The sequence below is a fragment of the Sycon ciliatum genome, chromosome 9, assembly GCF_964019385.1.
Source record: "Sycon ciliatum chromosome 9, ocSycCili1.1, whole genome shotgun sequence".
In the NCBI taxonomy this organism is placed as follows: domain Eukaryota; kingdom Metazoa; phylum Porifera; class Calcarea; order Leucosolenida; family Sycettidae; genus Sycon; species Sycon ciliatum.
In genome coordinates this window covers 2,775,737-2,795,396 of record NC_088651.1, presented here as the reverse complement: position 1 = coordinate 2,795,396, position 19,660 = coordinate 2,775,737, and the positions used below count along the sequence as shown (strand labels likewise).

At 46.3% G+C, this 19,660-nt stretch overlaps 1 protein-coding gene across 2 annotated transcripts in view; it reads left to right on the top strand.

The window, feature by feature from the left end:
• The window catches only part of LOC135825034 (uncharacterized), a 114,024-nt gene extending 96,089 nt beyond the window's left edge, over positions 1–17,935 (top strand). The window contains exons 13-23 of one of the 2 annotated variants that reach the window (XM_065337769.1): positions 3,713–3,811; positions 4,585–4,647; positions 5,055–5,165; positions 5,745–5,786; positions 9,194–9,823; positions 10,119–10,352; positions 11,857–12,688; positions 13,409–13,765; positions 14,921–14,962; positions 15,138–15,464; positions 17,000–17,935. In XM_065337769.1, coding sequence (XP_065193841.1) covers positions 3,713–3,811; positions 4,585–4,647; positions 5,055–5,165; positions 5,745–5,786; positions 9,194–9,823; positions 10,119–10,352; positions 11,857–12,688; positions 13,409–13,765; positions 14,921–14,962; positions 15,138–15,439 — 2,712 coding nt within the window. In that variant the 3' untranslated portion in view covers positions 15,440–15,464; positions 17,000–17,935. The remainder of the gene's footprint in view (positions 1–3,712; positions 3,812–4,584; positions 4,648–5,054; positions 5,166–5,744; positions 5,787–9,193; positions 9,824–10,118; positions 10,353–11,856; positions 12,689–13,408; positions 13,766–14,920; positions 14,963–15,137; positions 15,465–16,999) is intronic. The other variant, XM_065337768.1, reaches the window with a different exon arrangement.
• Positions 17,936–19,660: the final 1,725 nt, after the last annotated feature.

Here is a 19,660-nt window from a genome sequence, read left to right as displayed (position 1 = left end):
CACTGCTTGGACCTATTGCTGTATCACAGGATAAACGGACACCACTTCACTATGCCGGTAATTGGAAAGAGGCCGACTGCGTTCTTCATCTACTGCAAGCCGGAGCTAACCCAGATGAAAGAGATAAGGCAGGTTATGGAACAGCCATTTCAATATACTCTGCTAATGCATTTCCTGAAAACTAACTTTATGAAGAAATCAAAGTTTGTGTTGGTAAACTGCTGGAAAAGTGCTCAGTGTGCGGGGTGCAGAGCCTTTTCACAATGCTTATTTCAACATTATGTTACAACAGATCCTGATTACATTCCTATCTCTTTCATTTAAAACAGTTATGTGAAGAATCACTCTATGCCATACCTCGGAGCATCATGTTGCTTGTGTTGTGAATGCGATTGGTCGGAGAACACAGTTCGGTGATGACTTGAGGAGTCTTCTGGAATCAGCAGGCTCAAAGCTGCCACTTGCCCTCTTTCATATCAATGTATCCTCCACAGACGAACATGTGGCGTTCAATATGTACAATCATCTCTCATAGTGAGCCCTGTTCTTTGTTGGCTACTTGTTGAACATACACTTGTGTTGTAGTGGGGAAAGACACCTCTTCACTGTGCCAGTGAGAAGGGGTATCATGTCGACTGCTGGCGACATCTACTGGACAACAAAGCCAATCCAAACCTACTTGACGAGGTAAGTTGTATCTCACGAAGCATTAACAAACAAAACTGTGAAATTGCTACCCTGTGCTGCAATGATCTTAACCACTGCACAATTCTCCACAGGAAACCTGGGATGTTAAGGGAAGCTACGAGTTGAACTAATTCTTTTTTCCTGATCCAAACCTTTTACGATAATTTTAGTTGTAACATGTGCTTGACCGTTATTGTGATAGGTTGTGTAAATACACCTTCCTCAGGGTGTTCAGACTCCACTGTAGCAACTTCATGTTTTACACAGTTATACACCAGTACCTAAAAGAGGTCTCTCGGGTATAGTGTGTAGACTATGTAATCGTGCCATGTAATATAGTGGACACACATGTAGCCATGTTCTTTGTTGGTTAGTTACTGAAAATTCACTTGTGTTCTAATGGAGAAAGGCACCATTTCACAATGTCAGTGGCCAGGGTCATATCGACTGCATGCGGCATCTCTCGACGGAAAAGCCAACCCAAACCTTTCCGATAATTTAAGTTGATGAACATTCTGTTCTACGATTATTGTGATAGGTAGTGTAGAGACTATGTCATGTACAGTACAGTATTGTGGACACAAAAGTATAGCTGAAAGTCATGCAAAATGCGAGCATGATCACCTATCCAATACCGGTAGTCTATTATATTAATTATTCATATCTTTTTGCATCTTTCCCTCGAGTGGGTCTATTGTTATTAGGCCATTGTCTGTTATAGTCACCACTATAAATATAAATCCAATCCAATCCAATCCAATACTGGAGTCGAAATCGAAGTCGCAAAGCCAGGCTTTTTGTTTCGAAAGCTTTCTAGTGCAAAATAATTGGTGTGAATCTGCACTGCACCGGTGCTGTGCACCACTGTTGCAGTGTGGTTCACACAGCGAATGTGAACAGCGGTTCAAAGAAGAACAAGCCTATCCTCAAGCGTAACAAATGCATAGACTAGATGTCCTACCCAATGCTGGACTAGATGTCCTACATGTACATATCATGTCGATCCTGCGAACTCTTCTTCAGTCAACAGTCTCTACGCGTGAAGTCAGTGCCTGTACACTTAATATGCATGAACAGGCAGTAGTACAGACTACAGTGTATTAATTTTCGACATGTCCTGGGCCTCCTGGCCAAACACGTATGGACACCTGACTGCAAAGTATCCACTCTTGCTACGCGCTTGGTATGTGTATGCGTGTGTGCATGCATGCATGCATGCATGGGTATGTGTGAGTGTGTGTGTGTGTCCATGTGTGCGTCAGGCGAAATTACTGGTCAGTCGGCGACACACATTTTTCACAAAAATTTGCGTTTCACCTGCTGGGAGAGTATGCGTGTACTCGAGTCTCATCCTGAGCACGTTTTTTTTCTTCTTTTTTCAGGTCCAGTATAGCTGTATTTTCATTGCAAAGCCGTCCTCGATTGTTGTGTTCGTTGTTCAAACGAAGTGGACGTTCAATCATGAAGGCAGAGGACATAGGAGCCTGATTGGAGTTTCTTGTGGCATAGGACGGCCACACAGAGACACTTTGGGATTTTCTGAATATATAATACCGTACGCACGATGCTGAGATCAATTTGTGCGATATCAAATTGTTTGTGATCTACCACATCGAGCAGAACGGGATCCAAACACAAGCTTACCGACGGTTAGGCTGGCGACCTGACTGGACAAATGATCCCTGGCTTCACCAGACGCCAGAAGTCGGACACCACGTCCTTTGCCGCGACGTCCATCTCCAAAAAGAACTCCATCTTCGTCGTGAAAAGGCTTGAAATACTCAATATTCAACCGAGATTCGCGGTCTCACCCTTTCTCAGATCGAATCATTTTTTGTTGTAGCAGTTGCAGGGCAGATCCCCGCCACTACTTCAACAGGCGATGGCTCCAAAGCATGCCTGGAACAAGCCATATCGAGGTTGCAAGCCACCCCTCTCAGCAAAAAATGCGAAGAAATTCGAAATTTCAATGGTGGAAGATATACTATGAAGAGAATTTCAAAAAGTATGTTTCGCGGAGCGATCGCTCAACCTACGTCATTAAAACGTTGCAGGATGGTTCAGATGTACATGCTAGGCATGGAACCACAGGCGATGATGCCATAGCTGACACACAGAGTAACACACACAGCAGATTCGTGTGCACAGATACTAAATTAGTGGACGTCGTCATCTTCTTCCCGCTGATCTCGAATGTGCTATGACGTGCTATTTCGCCTGACGTACACGTGTGCGTTCGTTGTGTATGGTGTACGAGGGCACACACGTGGGACAGGCCCCGCAGGTCAGCAGCAAACACCCTTGTACTCCATGTTAGACATTCTTCAGTTAGCGAGCACCCCTCTAAACACCTGATAAGTATTGATTAGTCAACACAATAACACATGCAATTGAGTGCATTGCAATCCACGCGGTTACATCTACTGACTTTGTACATTTACGATTTCGGTACTGCCTGCAAATCAGACAGGTAGGCATAGTAGGATGGTCTAGGATCTTGAATGTGAAGTAGAGGATACCCGATTCAAATTCTGCTTGGAAGGCGAGGGATTTTTACAGCCCTGCTGCAACCTGCAGGTAGTTGGTCCTCGCACGTGGGAAACATGGATACAGTGAATGGGATTTTTGGTCTTTGTCCACTTTGTGGTGGGTCTGATCTACTTACGCCCAACTGCCTTATATTAGGAGCTGCATATTATATTCTGCTCTTTAATCCTTGCGGGGGTAGTGTTCGTACGCATGCGGAAAACTCAGTTTGGCGCAGTCTCACACGAACCGTGTCTTTTTGTCTCACAACTGTATTTTATTCTTGTCGGAGACAAGATAATAATTATTATTATTGATAGAAATACAACCAATCGACATTCAACAGACACTGATTTGTTTTGACAGAAACGTTTTCCTCCAGAATTGATCAGTGACTACTTCTGGTGTGTGTTTTACATGACACAAGATATTATCTTCTTACAATTGAATCCTGTTCCATCTTTTTTGGTGTCTATTTTTAACATGTTCCCTGTTCCAGAATGGCGACACTCCATTGGACATTGCGGCAAAGAAGGATACACTGCATCTTGTGAAGTGTCTAGTCCCCTACATACTGCGTGAGAAAACAAAGCATCAGGTAAGACAGCAGCGCTTTTATAGTAACTTTAGTTTTTCAGAGCCTTTGCTGTTCTTTTGCAGATATCTGTGGAAAGTTACAGACAGCATGTTCCAGTTAAAAAGGTAGCAGGGTTTGCACTGGTTGGGAGCAATTTCCCTAGGTGGGATGACCATTGTACCTGGGTGGAATGACCACTACCCCTGGGTAAGATGACCACTGTCCTTGGGTGGGATCACCCCTGGCTCTGGGCAGGTTAACGACTGCCCCTGGATGGGATCATCACTGTCCCTGGGTGGGATGACCATTGTCCCTGGATGGGGTGACCACTGTTCCTGGGCGGAGTGACCATTATCCCTGGGTGGAGTGACCATTGTCCCTGGGTGGGGTGACCGCTGTCCTTGGGTGGGATCGCCACTGCCTCTGAGTGTCCATGTGTGTGTGTCCATGCGTGTACGTGTGTGTGTGTGTCCCTATGTGTTTGTGTTTATGTGTGTGCATGTGTGTTTATGTGTGTGTTTATGTGTGTGTGCATGTGTGTGTATGCGTATATCCACGTGTGTGTTTATGTGTGTGTGTATGCGTGTATCCACGTGTGTGTTTATGTGTGTGTTTGTGTTTGTGTGTGTGTGTGTGTGTGTTTGTATGTGTGTGTGTGTGTGTGTGTGTGTGCACGTGTGCACGAGTGTGTGTGTGTGTGTTCGAGCTTGCACGCATGTGTGTGTATGTTTGTGTATGTTTGTGTGCATGTGTGTGTGTGTGTTTGTGTGTGTTTGTTTACTTCCTATGCCCAGTGTCTGTCACTATTTGTACAAGCTTGGGAAAAGTCTGCTGACACTTGCATACCGGCAATACAGGTGAAGTGAACTTGTGTAATTCCCATGCAGCTTGACATAGCATAGAGATCCACACTGGTTTGGCAGGGGACCTGAAATTGAGCAGGGTCATGCCATATATTGGATGGAGAGTACCAGGACACAATAGTTGAAAAAGAAGGAACAAAAATGTTACCGGAACAGAACATGATAATTGTATGCAGAAGATGACTCCACAAATCACTACATACATAGTAGTGGAGGAAACATAATCTCCTCCCCCTACCCCCTCAGGGCCATGAACACCATGCAATAATTCCACCATCCTTCCAATTTACCCCCTACGGACCCACCCCTACCCCACCTAAACTTGACTGGATGTATGTCCATCATAACAGGTATGTATCCTGAATACGACTTCTCGGCTCTTTTTTGAACTTCTGTAATAGGACGGCATCTTGGATTGCATAGTTGGTGTGCACATTAGTCAAGAAGACATGGATGCTTGGACTGAGTTGCTCAGGAGACTATCTAAACAACGTTTATTGGCGCTCACCCAGGTAAGTGAGTGATTGTATCTGCAGTCGCCAAAAGGCAGTTTGACTGGTGTATGTACAGCGCACCTAGAATTATTCCACTGTCCCCATCGATCCGCAACAACTTTCCTTTTCTCTTCCATTCTCATCACAACACCTTGTTCTAGCTAATGACTTTCCTAAAAATACTGCAAAACAGCGCCACATTGAAACAGCGCCACATTGAAGACTCAAGGAATGCATCACACTGAGGTCAAGTAGTCCTGTTAGACTGTTAACTGTAGACTGCTTTCTGGCATAAAAACGTCAGTGCATGCCCTTAGCCATCTGTCTCTTCTTTCCTGGATCATTGTATCTCTGGTGAGTCGACCAAATGTTCTCACAATGGAGCTGGTGAAATTTCAGAAGGTATTTCAATAGCAGGTGTGTGTGTGTGTGTGTGTGTGTGTGTGTGTGTGTGTGTGTGTGTGTGTGTGTGTGTGCATGTGTGTGTGTATGTGTGAGCGCGTGCATGTGTGTGTGTGTGTGTGTGTGTGTGTGCATGTGTGCGCGTGTATGTATGTGTGTGTGTGTGCGTGCGCGTGTGCGTGCAATGGAACTCAGGAAGCCATAACCACTCGGAAACAACTACCTCCACTGCTTCTGGTGAGTTCAGGGCCAATGTTGTGAGTAGTGACAGTACTCCCACACCCTCTGTAACCCACATAGTTTCTGGACGTCATCGAGGTGCATTTCCTTTCTTGATCCATGTAGTCACAGAAAGTGGAGGGGAGACAGAGCAACAGAAATAGGGAGGGAAAGCGAAAGAGAGAATAAGAGAGAGATAGATAGATGGAAAGAGAGAGAGAGAGAGAGAGAGAGAAGAGAGAGAGAGAGAGAGAGAGAGAGAGAGAGAGGGAGAGAGAGAGAGGCATGTGAGCTACAAGCCCAGCCCCGTACTTGTGCATCATCCAAGATTTGTGATCACTGGTGGAGTCTGATAATTTCATGAGTGGATCATTCACGCCTGCAATTTTGCACATACACAATTGATCTGCCAACTTATGATCCGGATAACGACAGAAGGGGAAGGATGGCAACCTCTAACCCCACCACCACCACAACAACAACCATACCTTACTCCATGCGACGGCGCACAGAAGTGATATGGGCCTCAACCAGCTTTGGGTCAAAATTTCAAAATTCCTTTTTGGTTAGAAATTTGTTGAAACACATCTACTGAAGGACCTCAGCCTAGAAAAAGTTCAATATTCCTACAGTAGACTTGTACGCCCAAGAACATGGCGCCAAAGAGCGTCCAGGCTGGAAATCTAGGAACGCCCCAGCCTGGATTTAAGAACGAACTCCAAGATTTTTAAGAACGCGACATTTTTTGGTATTGCACCTTTCTGTAGCAGAATGGTAATGCTACCGGCTTTCCGGAGACGTGATATTTGAGCGCCGGTTTGTTTTGCAAGCGGATTGAACCTTCATGATCTTGTCCGAGTACGTACACGAAAAACAAGTCCGCAACCACAAACTCTTGTCGGGTCCTCGCGAAAACATCACCCAGTGCAGCGCTACATACTACACGTGCATGTAAAGTGTACAACCGGTACATGTAGCGCAAAGTGCATTGTACATGAGCGTCACGGGTCATGTTGGACGCTAACAATGCGAAATAAGAACGTAGCCTGGGGCGCTGAAAAATAAGAACTTTGCTAGGCTGGCCCTCTGAAACCGCGTTCTTGGGCTACTGTATTCAAAACGGGTGTATACACCAATATAAAAGATGTACTCCAAATTGGTGCAATGTATGTATACGATGTATGTGTACAATGAATATTCAGCATTCTAAGTTGGGTAGGCAGCTTGAATACCTTTGAAATAGTGCAGTAAGCAGCTATAATGACAAAGAATAGCTGATGAGTGCGGAGAAATGATCGACATATTCGCAGCTGCACCCTGCGTGGAGTCGTTCCGCAATCTCGTCTTCCTTTTCATCCTCCACAGCTGAGGAAACGACGTCGCTGCCGTCACTAGCCCCAGACTCAGAATTTATCTCAGGTGACAACTCCTCATCTTCCGACTCTCGACAAGTCATCGGCCACCTTGAGCCGCATCGCAGCAGGAGCCAAAGAACGTCGAATCTCTGAACTTCAGCGGCTACTTCAGCATCCACTCCCCACCAGGCTCGAGCTAGCTGTACACCATGACTGCCGTGTGTGCTCTGCGAACAGCTCTGGCGTCCGCAGCCATCACAACAAGATCAAGGAACACTGAAGTCGACACTCGACACCACTTCTTCAAAATATATTACTTCAAGCAAGGAGTTCAGCGTGATCAAAAAATTCATTGAACGTCACAAATCGACCTTTTTCTCGAAAAAAATTACGAAACCTCTAAGGGTCGTTTTCGCTGACTGCGGCTCATTATGTTCTTTTATATGCACATTTATGCTGACCTTTCATACAAACTTCCAGTCAACTTGCCCATCATGCTGGCGGCTTATACTGGGTATATAAACCTCATACAAACCCCATACAAACCCCATATAGACCGCCACCATAGAAACAGGCAGAAGTTGACGGTCAGTTTGTATGAAGGTCAGCATAAGTATAATACATCCCACTAGTACGCTTGTGCGTGAAATATAAACCATCATTCAAACCCCCGGCTTCGCCTCGGTTTGCATGTCAGTTTATATTTCACGTACAAGCGTACTGTTCGGTTGTATTATAATTATACGTATACAGCAGACGTGCTGAAAGATCAAACTGCATGCGTGTAATACATTGTCTGGATAATACTTCAAGTAGTACTCCCGGATTACAAGCATTTGAAGCCAGCTAACCCATAATCAATACAAAGATAACCAAGGATTACTTCGAAGTGTCTTCGTTGTTTCCTGTACTTGGACTCTAACCCAGGGTTTTGTTTGTGGCCAAAACACTGTTTTTTAATCATACCGGTGCAAGTATTTTTTACACATTTTGATTTTGAATTCGTGTGACTAAACAGAACATTCTGAACGTTAGTTCACAGCTAAGGCTTTACCTGAATTGCCCACGTTCAAGTATTCGTAAAGTGAGACTCTGATTTAGCCTGTTACAAGTATACATTGGCGCGCCTGGTTGTGATGAAGCCGAGACCCAAGGTCGGCAGAGCATCCCAGACCACGCCACCACTCCCCTTATTCATGGCTCACACATGACGGGTTTACGTGGCTCTAGTAAAAAAACCAAAAAAAACATGATTGTCTAAAGTTGAGAGAAATTGAGTGTAGATGAGTATCTGTGGGTCCCTATAACGGGTCTGCTCCCTATAGCAGGGCCGGTTTGACCAAAAAAGGAAGTCATGAAAGTGCACACATGACGTCTTGACTGGGTCCTCTGTGTGCAAGGGGTCCATGACCTTGTATGACAGAAATGGAAGAACCAGGAAATCCTCTATGACCCCATGACCTCGGGACTCATTTTTGCACCCACACAAAAACAGGAAACGGAAGGAACTATTGATCTTGTGAAAGAGACGAGGGATGGGTTATGGGGTCCGGCGGATTCTGCCGGCAGAAAAATTGGCAGAATTCGGTACTTTTTCTGGTAAGTGTCGTGCATGTTTGGCATGTGGAAAAAAGAAATGGAGCAGAATTCGAGGAATTGCCCGCCAAAAGGTTTGTATGGTTCTGCCAATTTCACTGCTTTTCGAGCAGAATCTGCCACCTATTCGAGCAGAATCCGTCGGTTCCTAATGGGTTGTACCAAGAGTACATAAACACTGTTTATGTACTCTTGGTTATACTGAAGCAAAGGTGGACGAACAGGGGGAGAGCATGATGGAGGTGGAGGGCAGTGGAATTGCAGTAGTGAAAACGATCAGGGTAAAATCAAAGACAAGAGATCGAAATGCAGAAATGTTTTGGGCAGGCCTAGATGAGTGTATACTAGTTTGCAAGGCCAGAGCTCTGAACAAAGCATGGGTAGTAGTAGTAGTAGTAGTTGAAATTTGTGTATCAAATGTGCCCTGCTTTTTTCTTTGCTCTTTTCTCTTTCGTACTTGACTTGTGTTTGTAGAAAGTTTCACTGAACAGAATCCGCCGGAAAGCTAACCAGCAATCTCCACTGGTTGTTCGACTTCTGGGTCACCCTGGCGGAGGAAAGTCATCCCTTCTGGAATCGATTCTTCACCGTCGCCGATTCTTTGGCAAAGTCAAGAATTTCTTCCGCGGTGACCAATCCGACAAGATACCGGCCTCCAGGACACGAGGTATGCGACGTTACGTGGATGCCTACGGTACGATATACCTCGACCTTGGAGGTCAGTATCGATTCATGTCACAACATCAGCGACTGACGAAATTCTCCGACGTCTGGGCTCTCAATCTGCTCACAGTGTCGGGCATGGAGTCCATCGTGAACATGAGACGCTGGATCCGCACCTGGGCAGATTTCATCGCCTGCAGCTGCGCAGAGAGCACATCCACTCGCAACAAAGCTCTTATTGTTGTGACACGCCGGGACCAACTCTCCAAGGAGCAAATGACCGCCATTGAGAAAGAGTGTGCAACGCTGCAGAAAATCTTAGGCGTACATCTGGAATTCCTGGATGAGCCGATCCCATTCGTCAATGCCATCAATGAGACGTGTGAAGGTGTGGCTGCATTGAGAGAATTGATCCAACGACACAAGGAAAAGGTGCAACAAGTGAGTTTGACAACGTTCAAAAATCATAATCATCAACGGTAGCTGTTATTTTATGTGGTGTTCTCTTTTGTCTATCATTTTAAACAGTTTGATGCTTTGCAAGTCTAACCCTGATCCCCTCCCCTCAACAAACACCCCTCCCCAACTCTCCTTACCCACCTCTCCCACTCTCTCTCACTCTCTCCTCTCTCTCTCTCTCTCTCTCTCTCTCTCTCTCTCTCTCTCTCTCTCTCTCTCACTCTCTCACCTTTCTCATAGTGTTTTCATCTTGTTTCCAATGCCATGTTCTCAATAGGCATCTGGACCTGATTCGGAGGTTGTTGCGTCCATTTCGGAGGCACACCTGGAGAATGTTCGTGATCAATGCAGAGACAGTCCTGCTATCAGCACCGACCAGTTTATGGAATTCCTGGCTGGAGCAATTGCTCGCTTTGATTACAACTGCGGTGACTCTTCAATACTAGTTGAAGCGCTGAAGGAAGTCCTGGATGTCAACATGGAGCTGTTCAACCTCCATCAGAAAGCGCTGGTAAGTAACTTTGCTGCTCCCAGTACTTTCTTCTTAAGTTTGAGAAATCCTTTTGGAACCCGCAATATTCTGCCCGACGTGTAATGTCCAGGGTGCAACAAAATCGTGTGGAAGTACTACCGTATTTCCCCGTAAGTTAGTTCTCCCCAATGACTTAGTACCCTCCTATAAAATATACACTTTCCACTGCCGAGGTTATTACCCCGAAAGACAGTCCCCCCGAAAGATAGTAAGCTCGTACCCGTCCTACATGTACAGACACCGTCCAGTACATACATCATATGCACGGACACTAGAGTTGCGCAGGCTTCTCACTGCGTGTCATTTACCCCCGATAAAAAAGTACTCCCCGAAAGATAGTACCACCCCCGAAAGTTAGTACTCATGTGGCTGCTAAGTTCGAAAGTTAGTACGTACTAACTTACGGGGACATACGTTAATAGCCTATGGTCATAATCAGTGTCAGTTGGGGCAGCTTCAAAGAGTATTCTACGCAAGTGAGGGAAGAGCAATATACAGAATAACACAGGCAACGGTAGGCTGTTTTGTACAGGGAAATTATCAGGCAGCAATAGGCTATCATCACTTGATCTGTTTCATTCAGATCGTGTCCACTATCGTTGCTGTAAGAGCAAATCTGTACGGGCATATCAAGTGCATTTGCAGATTTTTGTGTTTCTCTTGCAATGGTTGTACACGTATACATGGTACATGAAACATGGTATGTATTTGCCACATTTGCCAGAGTATAATGCGCACCAACTCCTTTGATCAACGTGTTGGCAATTCAAGGTATATCCGCAGTATGATGGGCGGCCTAGATTTGAGGAAATTATCGATTTTAAAACGAAGTAGTGGTAGCGACTTTGGCAATGATTTGTTTGGAAAGGGTTTGCTCCCCACTCTGGAGATCGCGCTTTTCCGCCGACTTGACTTGACACTTGACTGATTTACTACTACCATCCAGTGCACACGAAAAGTCCATTGAACCTTCCAGTATCTATTAAGACTATTATAAAGACAGTATCACAGAATCTTCACTAGTTGAGGTAATGGATAACAGCATTATAGAGGGACCATTAGCAAAATTATCACAGCATTATTTCGTGTAGCTTTTTCTAATGCATGAGCTACTTATGTGGTCTCGTACCCATCATGCATGTGCAGTTTAGCTGACAGTAGACATCATTATATGTATGAATATGGCTTGCCCCGGGTCAGCGGTGGCAAACTTCGAAAGCATTGCTGCATTGTTGCAATGCACCAATTTTCGAAGTTCGTGCATTCTCATAGTGCACACCTGCGATTTGGGGCCTGAAATAGCTCATCTAAAGTGTGCACTATACTCCAGCACTACAGCATGTGTGATTGTGTGTATGTCACTGTATATGTATATGTGTGTATATGTGTGTATGTGTGCATGTATGTGGGCATGCGTGTATGTGTGCATATGTGTGTATGTGTGCATGTATGTACGTGGGGTATCTATGTGTATTCACTACAGGTATTCTATTTTCCGGATGCCAAGCTGGTGGTCGTTCAACCTCTATGGTTGATGAGTGACATCACAGGAAAATTCTATTCGCCAAAGTCATTTCCTCCACCGATAATTACCTGTGATGAGTTTGGATTCGCTTCGCACAGCCATGTCATTGAAGTACTGGCCAAAGATTCGCCGGTGCGTGGTGAAGACGCTCTCGACATAGCCGTACGCCTAGGTATGTGTCATGTAACCGAGGATGGTGAGCAAGTCATGATTCTTCCTGCACAGGCTGAATCACGCACTAGTCTGCACTGGGAGAAAGCCAACCCCGACCAGCACATCTACTACACTGGTCGCCGTCTCTACTGTAAGTCTGGTGTCGCTATCAGCGCAGCGTTGATGCCCACCATACAAATGTCACTCGTCAACTCCTTCACCAACAGGACACGCACGTTTCCTGTCTGGCAGGGAGGTGTTCGTGTTTCGCTACCTCAGTACGTGAACACGGACACACTGGTGGAGATCCCACACGGTCAACTCGCGCTCAACATCATAACCAGAGGGCCCGACCAGCGTAGCGTGACTTCTCAGCAGGAAACTATCTGGGATCACATCTCTGCTCTTCCTCGCCAACAATCTCCTGGTTCTGACATGTCAACGGCGTTCGTCGATGATGAGTGCCTGCCGAGTAGCGATCTTCTGCGACAGCGGGATCAGCAAGGAGACCTGGATGCTACCATGGAGTTCCTTTCCAGTGAGCGACTGCGTGCTCAGTTTGTCATGCCTGATGAGCGGGTGCCCGACGCAAGAAAATATCATCCGTATGCTGTGTCTGCAAGCTGCTGTAATGCAGGTCAGTGGCACTGTGTGTCATGCCTTGGTATGGGCGTGTGTGTGTGTGTGTGTGTGTGTGTGTGTGTGTGTGTGTGTGTGTGTGTGTGTGTGCGTGTGTGTGTGCGTGAGTGCGTGCGTGTGTGTGTGGGAGGGGGGGGGGGGGTGATTGACTGGCCAGAGAAAAGCCACTTCAATGAGCTGTGTGGTGGATACCAAGTAAAATTAGTGGCGGTCAATTCATCAGCCTTGCAACCTGTTGAATGGTGTAATCCCAACCCAAGTTGCTATGACTAACATAGCTGTTCGCTATCATCGCTTCCGCGATGGGCAAGTCTGAGGTCCGAGGTCTGAGGTGTGTATGTTTATGTGTATGTGTGTGTATGTTTGTGTGTGGGTGGTTGTGACTGTTTCTCTGCATGTCTATTTGTGTCTCTGTTTGTCTGTATAGTCATATGAAATGACGTGCATAAAGTCTTTTTTAAAGGTTTTACAGTAAGGAAGAAAGGATCAATAAACTACAAATTACGCTATAATGTCCACTAACACCACCAGTTACTAAACAATCAGCTCATGCGATAACATTGCACGACACTGACCCACGGTACTGACGTTCTACAACTAACTGGCTAACAGCTCTAGCACATCTTGGCTCTCCATCCGAGTCCATTAAAGGTTTTATGACAACATTTTGGTCATAGCCCGGATTGTATTTTTGTTCCACTCGTATTTCCTTGTGTAGATACGGTCGAGGAACGTCGCAGAGCTGCTCGTCTCTGCTCAGCCTTCTATCAGCATCGCATTCTTCTACGCCCCGACTTTCCATTGCACGACTGTCTTCTCAAACTGATAGAATGTGGACAGGTGAATATATCCTTCTTGGACGACGTGGACGAATGTCTGAGGAACTGCCAGACCAAGATGGCTACTGATCTGTTTCGTGGGTCGATTTCCGACTTGCCTGACAGTGTGGTGCTAACCCTAGTGGATGAAATCCTTCCCAAGATAGCCAGTGCCAACGATCTGTATCAGGCAATGCTGGAATGTCCAGGTCGGGTCCTCTGTACTGTCTGCCCTAGTGATAGCCACTCCATGACTGGTAGGTGGTTGTCTTGCATTGATACATGTACTCGTGTTGTGTGTGCATATGTGGATGTGCATGTGTGGATGTGCATGTGTGGATGTGCATGTGTGGGTTCGCGCACACATGTGTGTGTGCATGCTGCGTATGTGTACCTCATTTTCCAGAGTATAAGGGGCACTCTAAACAACAGCAATCCACCCAAAACAAAATCTGTTTGGCTTATACAACGATGGCCAAATTGATGGTGATAATTAATGGGGTTGGTTGGTGGTATTTTGTGACAAAAGGTTGCCGTGCAGTTTATACTCCAGTGTGGCATACTCCAGAAAATACGGTATGCCTGTATTTCTGTACGCAGGCGTGGCTGGGTGTGCGTGGGTGGGGGTACGTGGGTGGAGGTGCGTGGGCGGGGTGCGTGAGTGGATATAGAGATGGATGTGGATGTGTGTTGGTGCATAGCTGTATAGTCGCAAGTCTGCCTTTTAACTGCTGTTTTGCCTGGTCCAGGGGATCTGATCTGAATCCGGATTGGCTAGTCAAACAAGCCACCTGGTGTGCATGTCTGAAGCATGTGTTCTTTGTTTACTGGCAATCCTGTGTGGTTACTGTGGTGATGGATGATGATGTAATGCCAGTGAGTGATGATGTCATTTCTTCTGACCATGAACTCATCCCTCTTACCACGGTAAAGCGGTAAAGTTGTGCGGTCTTGAAACTTTCTTGTTTTGAAAGAATTGAACTGGTTCCCAAAGGGAGACGTCTGGGATTCCATCTCCCCAATTGAATAGTGTAGTACCCAAAACCCATGCACATACGCTCACAGTCTGATTTACAGTGATTTACGTGTGTGTGTGTGTGTGTGTGTGTGTGTGTGTGTGTGTGTGTGTGTGTGTGTGTGTGTGTGTGTGTGTGTGCGTGCGTGCGTGCGTGCGTGCGTGCGTGCGTGCGTGCGTGCGTGCGTGCGTGCGTGCGTGCGTGCGTGCGTGCGTGCGTGTGCGTGCGTGCGTGTGCGTGTGCGTGCGTGTGGGTGTGCGTGCCTGCTTGCCTGCCTGCATGTGTGCGTGCGCGTGCGCGTGCTGGTAGTGAAACTAGCAAAATGTAATCTCTAGTGAGAGGTTTTCACCTGACAGTACATGTGTGTGCTTTCATGCTGTGCCAATCTGACTGCAGCTGCTTCTGATGACGTCGCCAGACCAGCAACTGAGGAGTACAGTACGTTTTTCCTGTCTTATTTTCTATAGGATATTTCATTATTCTTGGTGTGACTGTGCTCTGGATATGACCCACAACAAGATGCAATTATGCTCTGTTGCTCTGTAGTTCTCTATGCAGATAACAGTAGATTGGTATATTTGCCTGGATTGTGTTCTGTGCTGTATTCCCCTAGATCCCTGGGTCCATCCAGATTTCTGCCTGGACAAGTACCGAAGATGGATAATCTCACTGAACTCCAGAGCGTTCCGCGACAAAGCCATAGCACGGATGCTTCTTGCAGACAACCTGGATATCAGGCACTTCATTGAGCTAGAGAGACGTGAGGGCTCAAATGTACACAATGAGGAACTGCTGCAGCACCTGCAGGGGTCTGGGCGTGCATCGTTCATCATCTTCTTGGACATCATCACAGACATGAACTCGCTCTTCGCATTCAAGCGTACTGAGTTTGAGGCTCTCCTTGATCGGCCATGATGCCTCTGTTGTCATGACTACCCAGGTATGCCAAATGCATTATAACTGGACTTTGCTTTGAGTTCCGAAAGCGATTCATCCCGTATTGCTCTACAGTCAGACTACACATAACCGCACACATCCGTTTTCCACACAAATATCCGGATAGGCGAGGGAACCGGAAAATCGAACACACATACTGTATGTATGCATGGGATATGCTGTAAATCGGTAACCAGCGATTTTCTTCCGGATGGCGAAGGATCCGGATAAAAGAGGACCGGATAAGCGAGGTCTGACTGTATATCTACTGTTGTGGACATGGAAATCCAGTCGGAGGTCAAGCGGCACCATGACAGCCGCTAGTGCATGTGCACTGCTATCAACACGTGCACTGCATGCACACAACTTTCTGTACGCACTGAGGGTGGCGGCCCCCGTCATTTCACTGGATCTCCATGTCAATGACAGTATAATTATACGGAATGTATGGCTCGTACTACAAGCGGAGCTGCTATGTACATGTATTTGCGCAAAGTGCTCGATACCGCCAGGGCAGGGACAAATCACTCATGTCATGCCCAAAGCTATGCACAAGATGTTACGTTATTAGCGTCTGGCATAGCCGGGGTCCACACCAAATTATGACATAATATGATTGTGTGTGCCATGCATTCGTTCACATGTCACTTGACACGCCATGCCTGGCATGCTATCCCATACAAACCTCATACCGTACTGCTAATGAGAGCTGGCCAGCATTCATGCACACTTGAAATAGGGCTTTTAACGGCAGTATGATAATGCGACACAACTTTGTAGATTGTGTATGCATGAGATGTGTATCAGGGGAATGCATGCTAGGCAATAGTAGTAATAATAATAATAATAAAACAGGTCGCGTAATGAAGCAGCATAACGATAGATGTGCAAAGTCATGATGCCTGGTCCACTTCTGTCCTGGGTTCACTACGCCGTGCATTGTAGCCGCGGGCAAAACTAGCCCAGGCTGGGAGTTCCCTCCATGATTGCTTCTCCAAAGCGCGCATTCTGAGCCCACTCAGATCGGTCATGGTCTTCAGTGGCATGTCTCTGGCAGCGGCGCTTGCCTTGACTGCCGTGGCCAGGTTCGATTTTGGGCGTCCACGCACAATAGTGCTGGTTTGAATCTCATGTTATGTTCGGAAACAGTTTTAAAAAGGGAAAGAAAAAAGCAGAAAAGAAGCTAAGACCATAGCGTGAAACGGGACAGCTGCCAAGCTCAGGGCCCTCACTATGCTTCGTTTTTACCTACGTCCTCATGCATGTTATTCGAACCTCTAGGATCACCTAGGCAATACGGTTATCGGATACATGTGGCTCGCTGCGGGCTAATAACCCCAAGCACTGCTCAACCAAACCAGCCATCACAAAGTTCTGAGCATAAAATTGCTCTGGACGGGGAAGCCATTCACAGCACTTCACGTTCCAAACACCGGCATCGTCTCCCTGGACATTGCGGCTCCCTAACTTACTGGCAATCAAACACCTTTGAAATACCACACCTCCAGGTTGTGTCTTTCTTGCGTTGGTCCAATACAGGCGATGTTTCTCTGGGATCTTTCGCTACTGCTGACTTCCAGTTGTCCATTAGACGTGTATCGATCGTCTCCACTTGGACTTACCCTGTGAAGTATAGGTCGAGGATGGATTGATGATAAGCTGATGTATTATGATTTTCTGCATGTGGTTTATAGCCGCGTTTCAACAGACGTTTCTCCAGCTCGTTCTCTTGAAATGGTTTCACTGTCCTTAATCTCTTCCTGATGAGGAAGTATTTCCGGCAAAATGTATTCTGTTTTCTCTGGCAAGTGCCACAGTTGTGCATTGCTGTTCACTGTCCACCAGTTCATGATGATGATGATGATGATGATGTTATGTCCATAGTGATGATGTCATGCACTAATCCATGCTTTCATGCCCATAGTGATGATGTAATGCCCCATAGTGATGATGTCATGCCCACATCGTTGAGCAATGTACACTCCTTATCTATTTTACTCTATTCAAATCCCAATTGCAGCTCTACATTTTGTATTCACTCACTCTTGTCTTGTATTACCAGCTCAGTCCAGTGGACAGTGAGCACTCTGAACAGCCTGATGATGCACTCATGCACTCATGCACATAGACATTTGTACTTATACCTATGTATGTTTTCTTGGTGAGGACCGCTTCCATTGTGTACTTATACCTATGTATGTTCTTGGTGAGGACCGCTTCCATTGTGTACTTATACCTATGTATTTAGCACATAGACACCTGTACTTCCACTCATGTATTTTGCATACCTAGTGTTTCATCCCTCCGCCCTTCTGTTGATTCCCTACTATCCCCCTTGGCCGCTGATGAGCCCTGGGATTGATATTCTACCGGTATGTCGCTGACAGTTGATTTTATATTATTGGCCGAGTGAATTCAGGAGAGCCAGTCTGTATCTTCTGTTAGCTCTGTTAAATAGTCATTGCCTTTACCACATTCTCCTGGACTTATGTAGTGCCGGCCCAATGAAATCATCCTGTCGTGGGAGTCAAGTTTGCACCCTGCTCCAGTGAATAATTATACCAACGGTTGGCAGGTCTGACTAGGGTTGCAAGGCACCTGACGTGACATTGGCTAGCTTGATGGGATCCAGTTCATTGATCAACACTTTCCTTGTACATATAGCTCAATCATGCGTGTAGCCTGGGGTGGGGGGGGGGGGGAGGTGTCTCGGCATGAAAATACAATGATTTGAACGTGGTCACTCTAAAAAATAGAATTCTTTATCAGATACAACCAGGGAGTTGTCAAATACCGGTATTTGACAACTCCCTGGTTACAACCTACTCTGGACAAATGAATGGGAGAGAGCACAAACGAACTCCACAGCGGGCCTGAGGGTAGGGCCTCCACGGTGGAACCTGCGCTGGTCAGGCACACCAACAATGAAGCAACCTCTGGTCTCAGCAGTTTAGCACTGCCGTGTAGAGAACACGGAGTTGGTTGGTTGGTTTTTCATTATTTCAGCTTGTTCCCTCAACAGTGAAAAAAGTCCAAACATCAAGACTACATGAGGGATGAACGAGAGAGAAAAGTATCCATGAACCAGTACAGTAGCGGGACAAGGCATGACCAAAAATGGCAAGTGTGTCGGTAGACAACAGTAGTGACGGTACATGGGGCTAACAGCTACCTGTTTGGGAAACGAGGACGGAAATTATTTTACAAATTATGCTGCAAATCTTGCAGGAAAAAGGGGGTTATTCTGCAACGCTAGCGGCATTTTCAGGAATATGCTGATTGTGTCTGAAGAGCACCAATTACTGTACATGTATATGTACATGTATACACACACAACAGAGGCGAAAGGCTGTGTTAGCTGTAACTTAAAGTTTCACGCATCGGAGCGATCATCAGACAGCAGCATTCACTATCGAATTCTCTACGAGCAGGCCTAGATATTTGATGCTAGTGTGGAAGTTAGTGCATATGTGCGAAGTGAAAACGTAGTATGGGACAATGGTATTGAGTTGTTTTGTGAGAGTTAACGGATATAGGTGAGAATAGAGGCGATAACAGGGCAGTGTTACCGAGTCATCACAGGCGATAGCGCAAGACCACAGCAGGAGGGAAGAGGGAGAGAGAAAGCACCATGGCGCCAAACCTGGTGCAGGTTGCGCCATGTTGAAAAACTCATGAAACTGATGGTGAGAATCTGGACAGGTAATACTTGTTCTCGTGTCTGCATTTCGACACCAACACCGACCTTTTGTTGATGTTGACCGTTTTGTCTGCTTCCAGGATCTCCAGTTTCTCAGCCAGGCATAGGGGACACCACTTGGTCGCATTCGAGTAGGCCTGGGCCTTGGTGACGATGGCCCGTTTGACAGAGTGCGGAGTGTTCTTCCGCTTGAGCTTCCATATGCACTTGGACAGCTCCGTGCTTTTTTCCATCCTCTCATGCCTCGTCGTGCTCATGTGATTGTTGTATCTCTGTTTAAAGAGTAGTTCCGTTAGGCCGAGGTACTCGTGCCGCTGCTTTCTTCCGGTGTGCTGGACTGTTGCCTTGTACACGATGCATCATACTTGGCAGTCGCCGTCCATTGGGCAGGTGCTTTTGTCTCGGCAGTTGCATCGTTTGTCGGGGACTTTCTTGTCCTGTGTTTGTCTCTTCCTTTGAACATGGTTGTTTTGGGATTTGACTACTGCGGACATATTCGG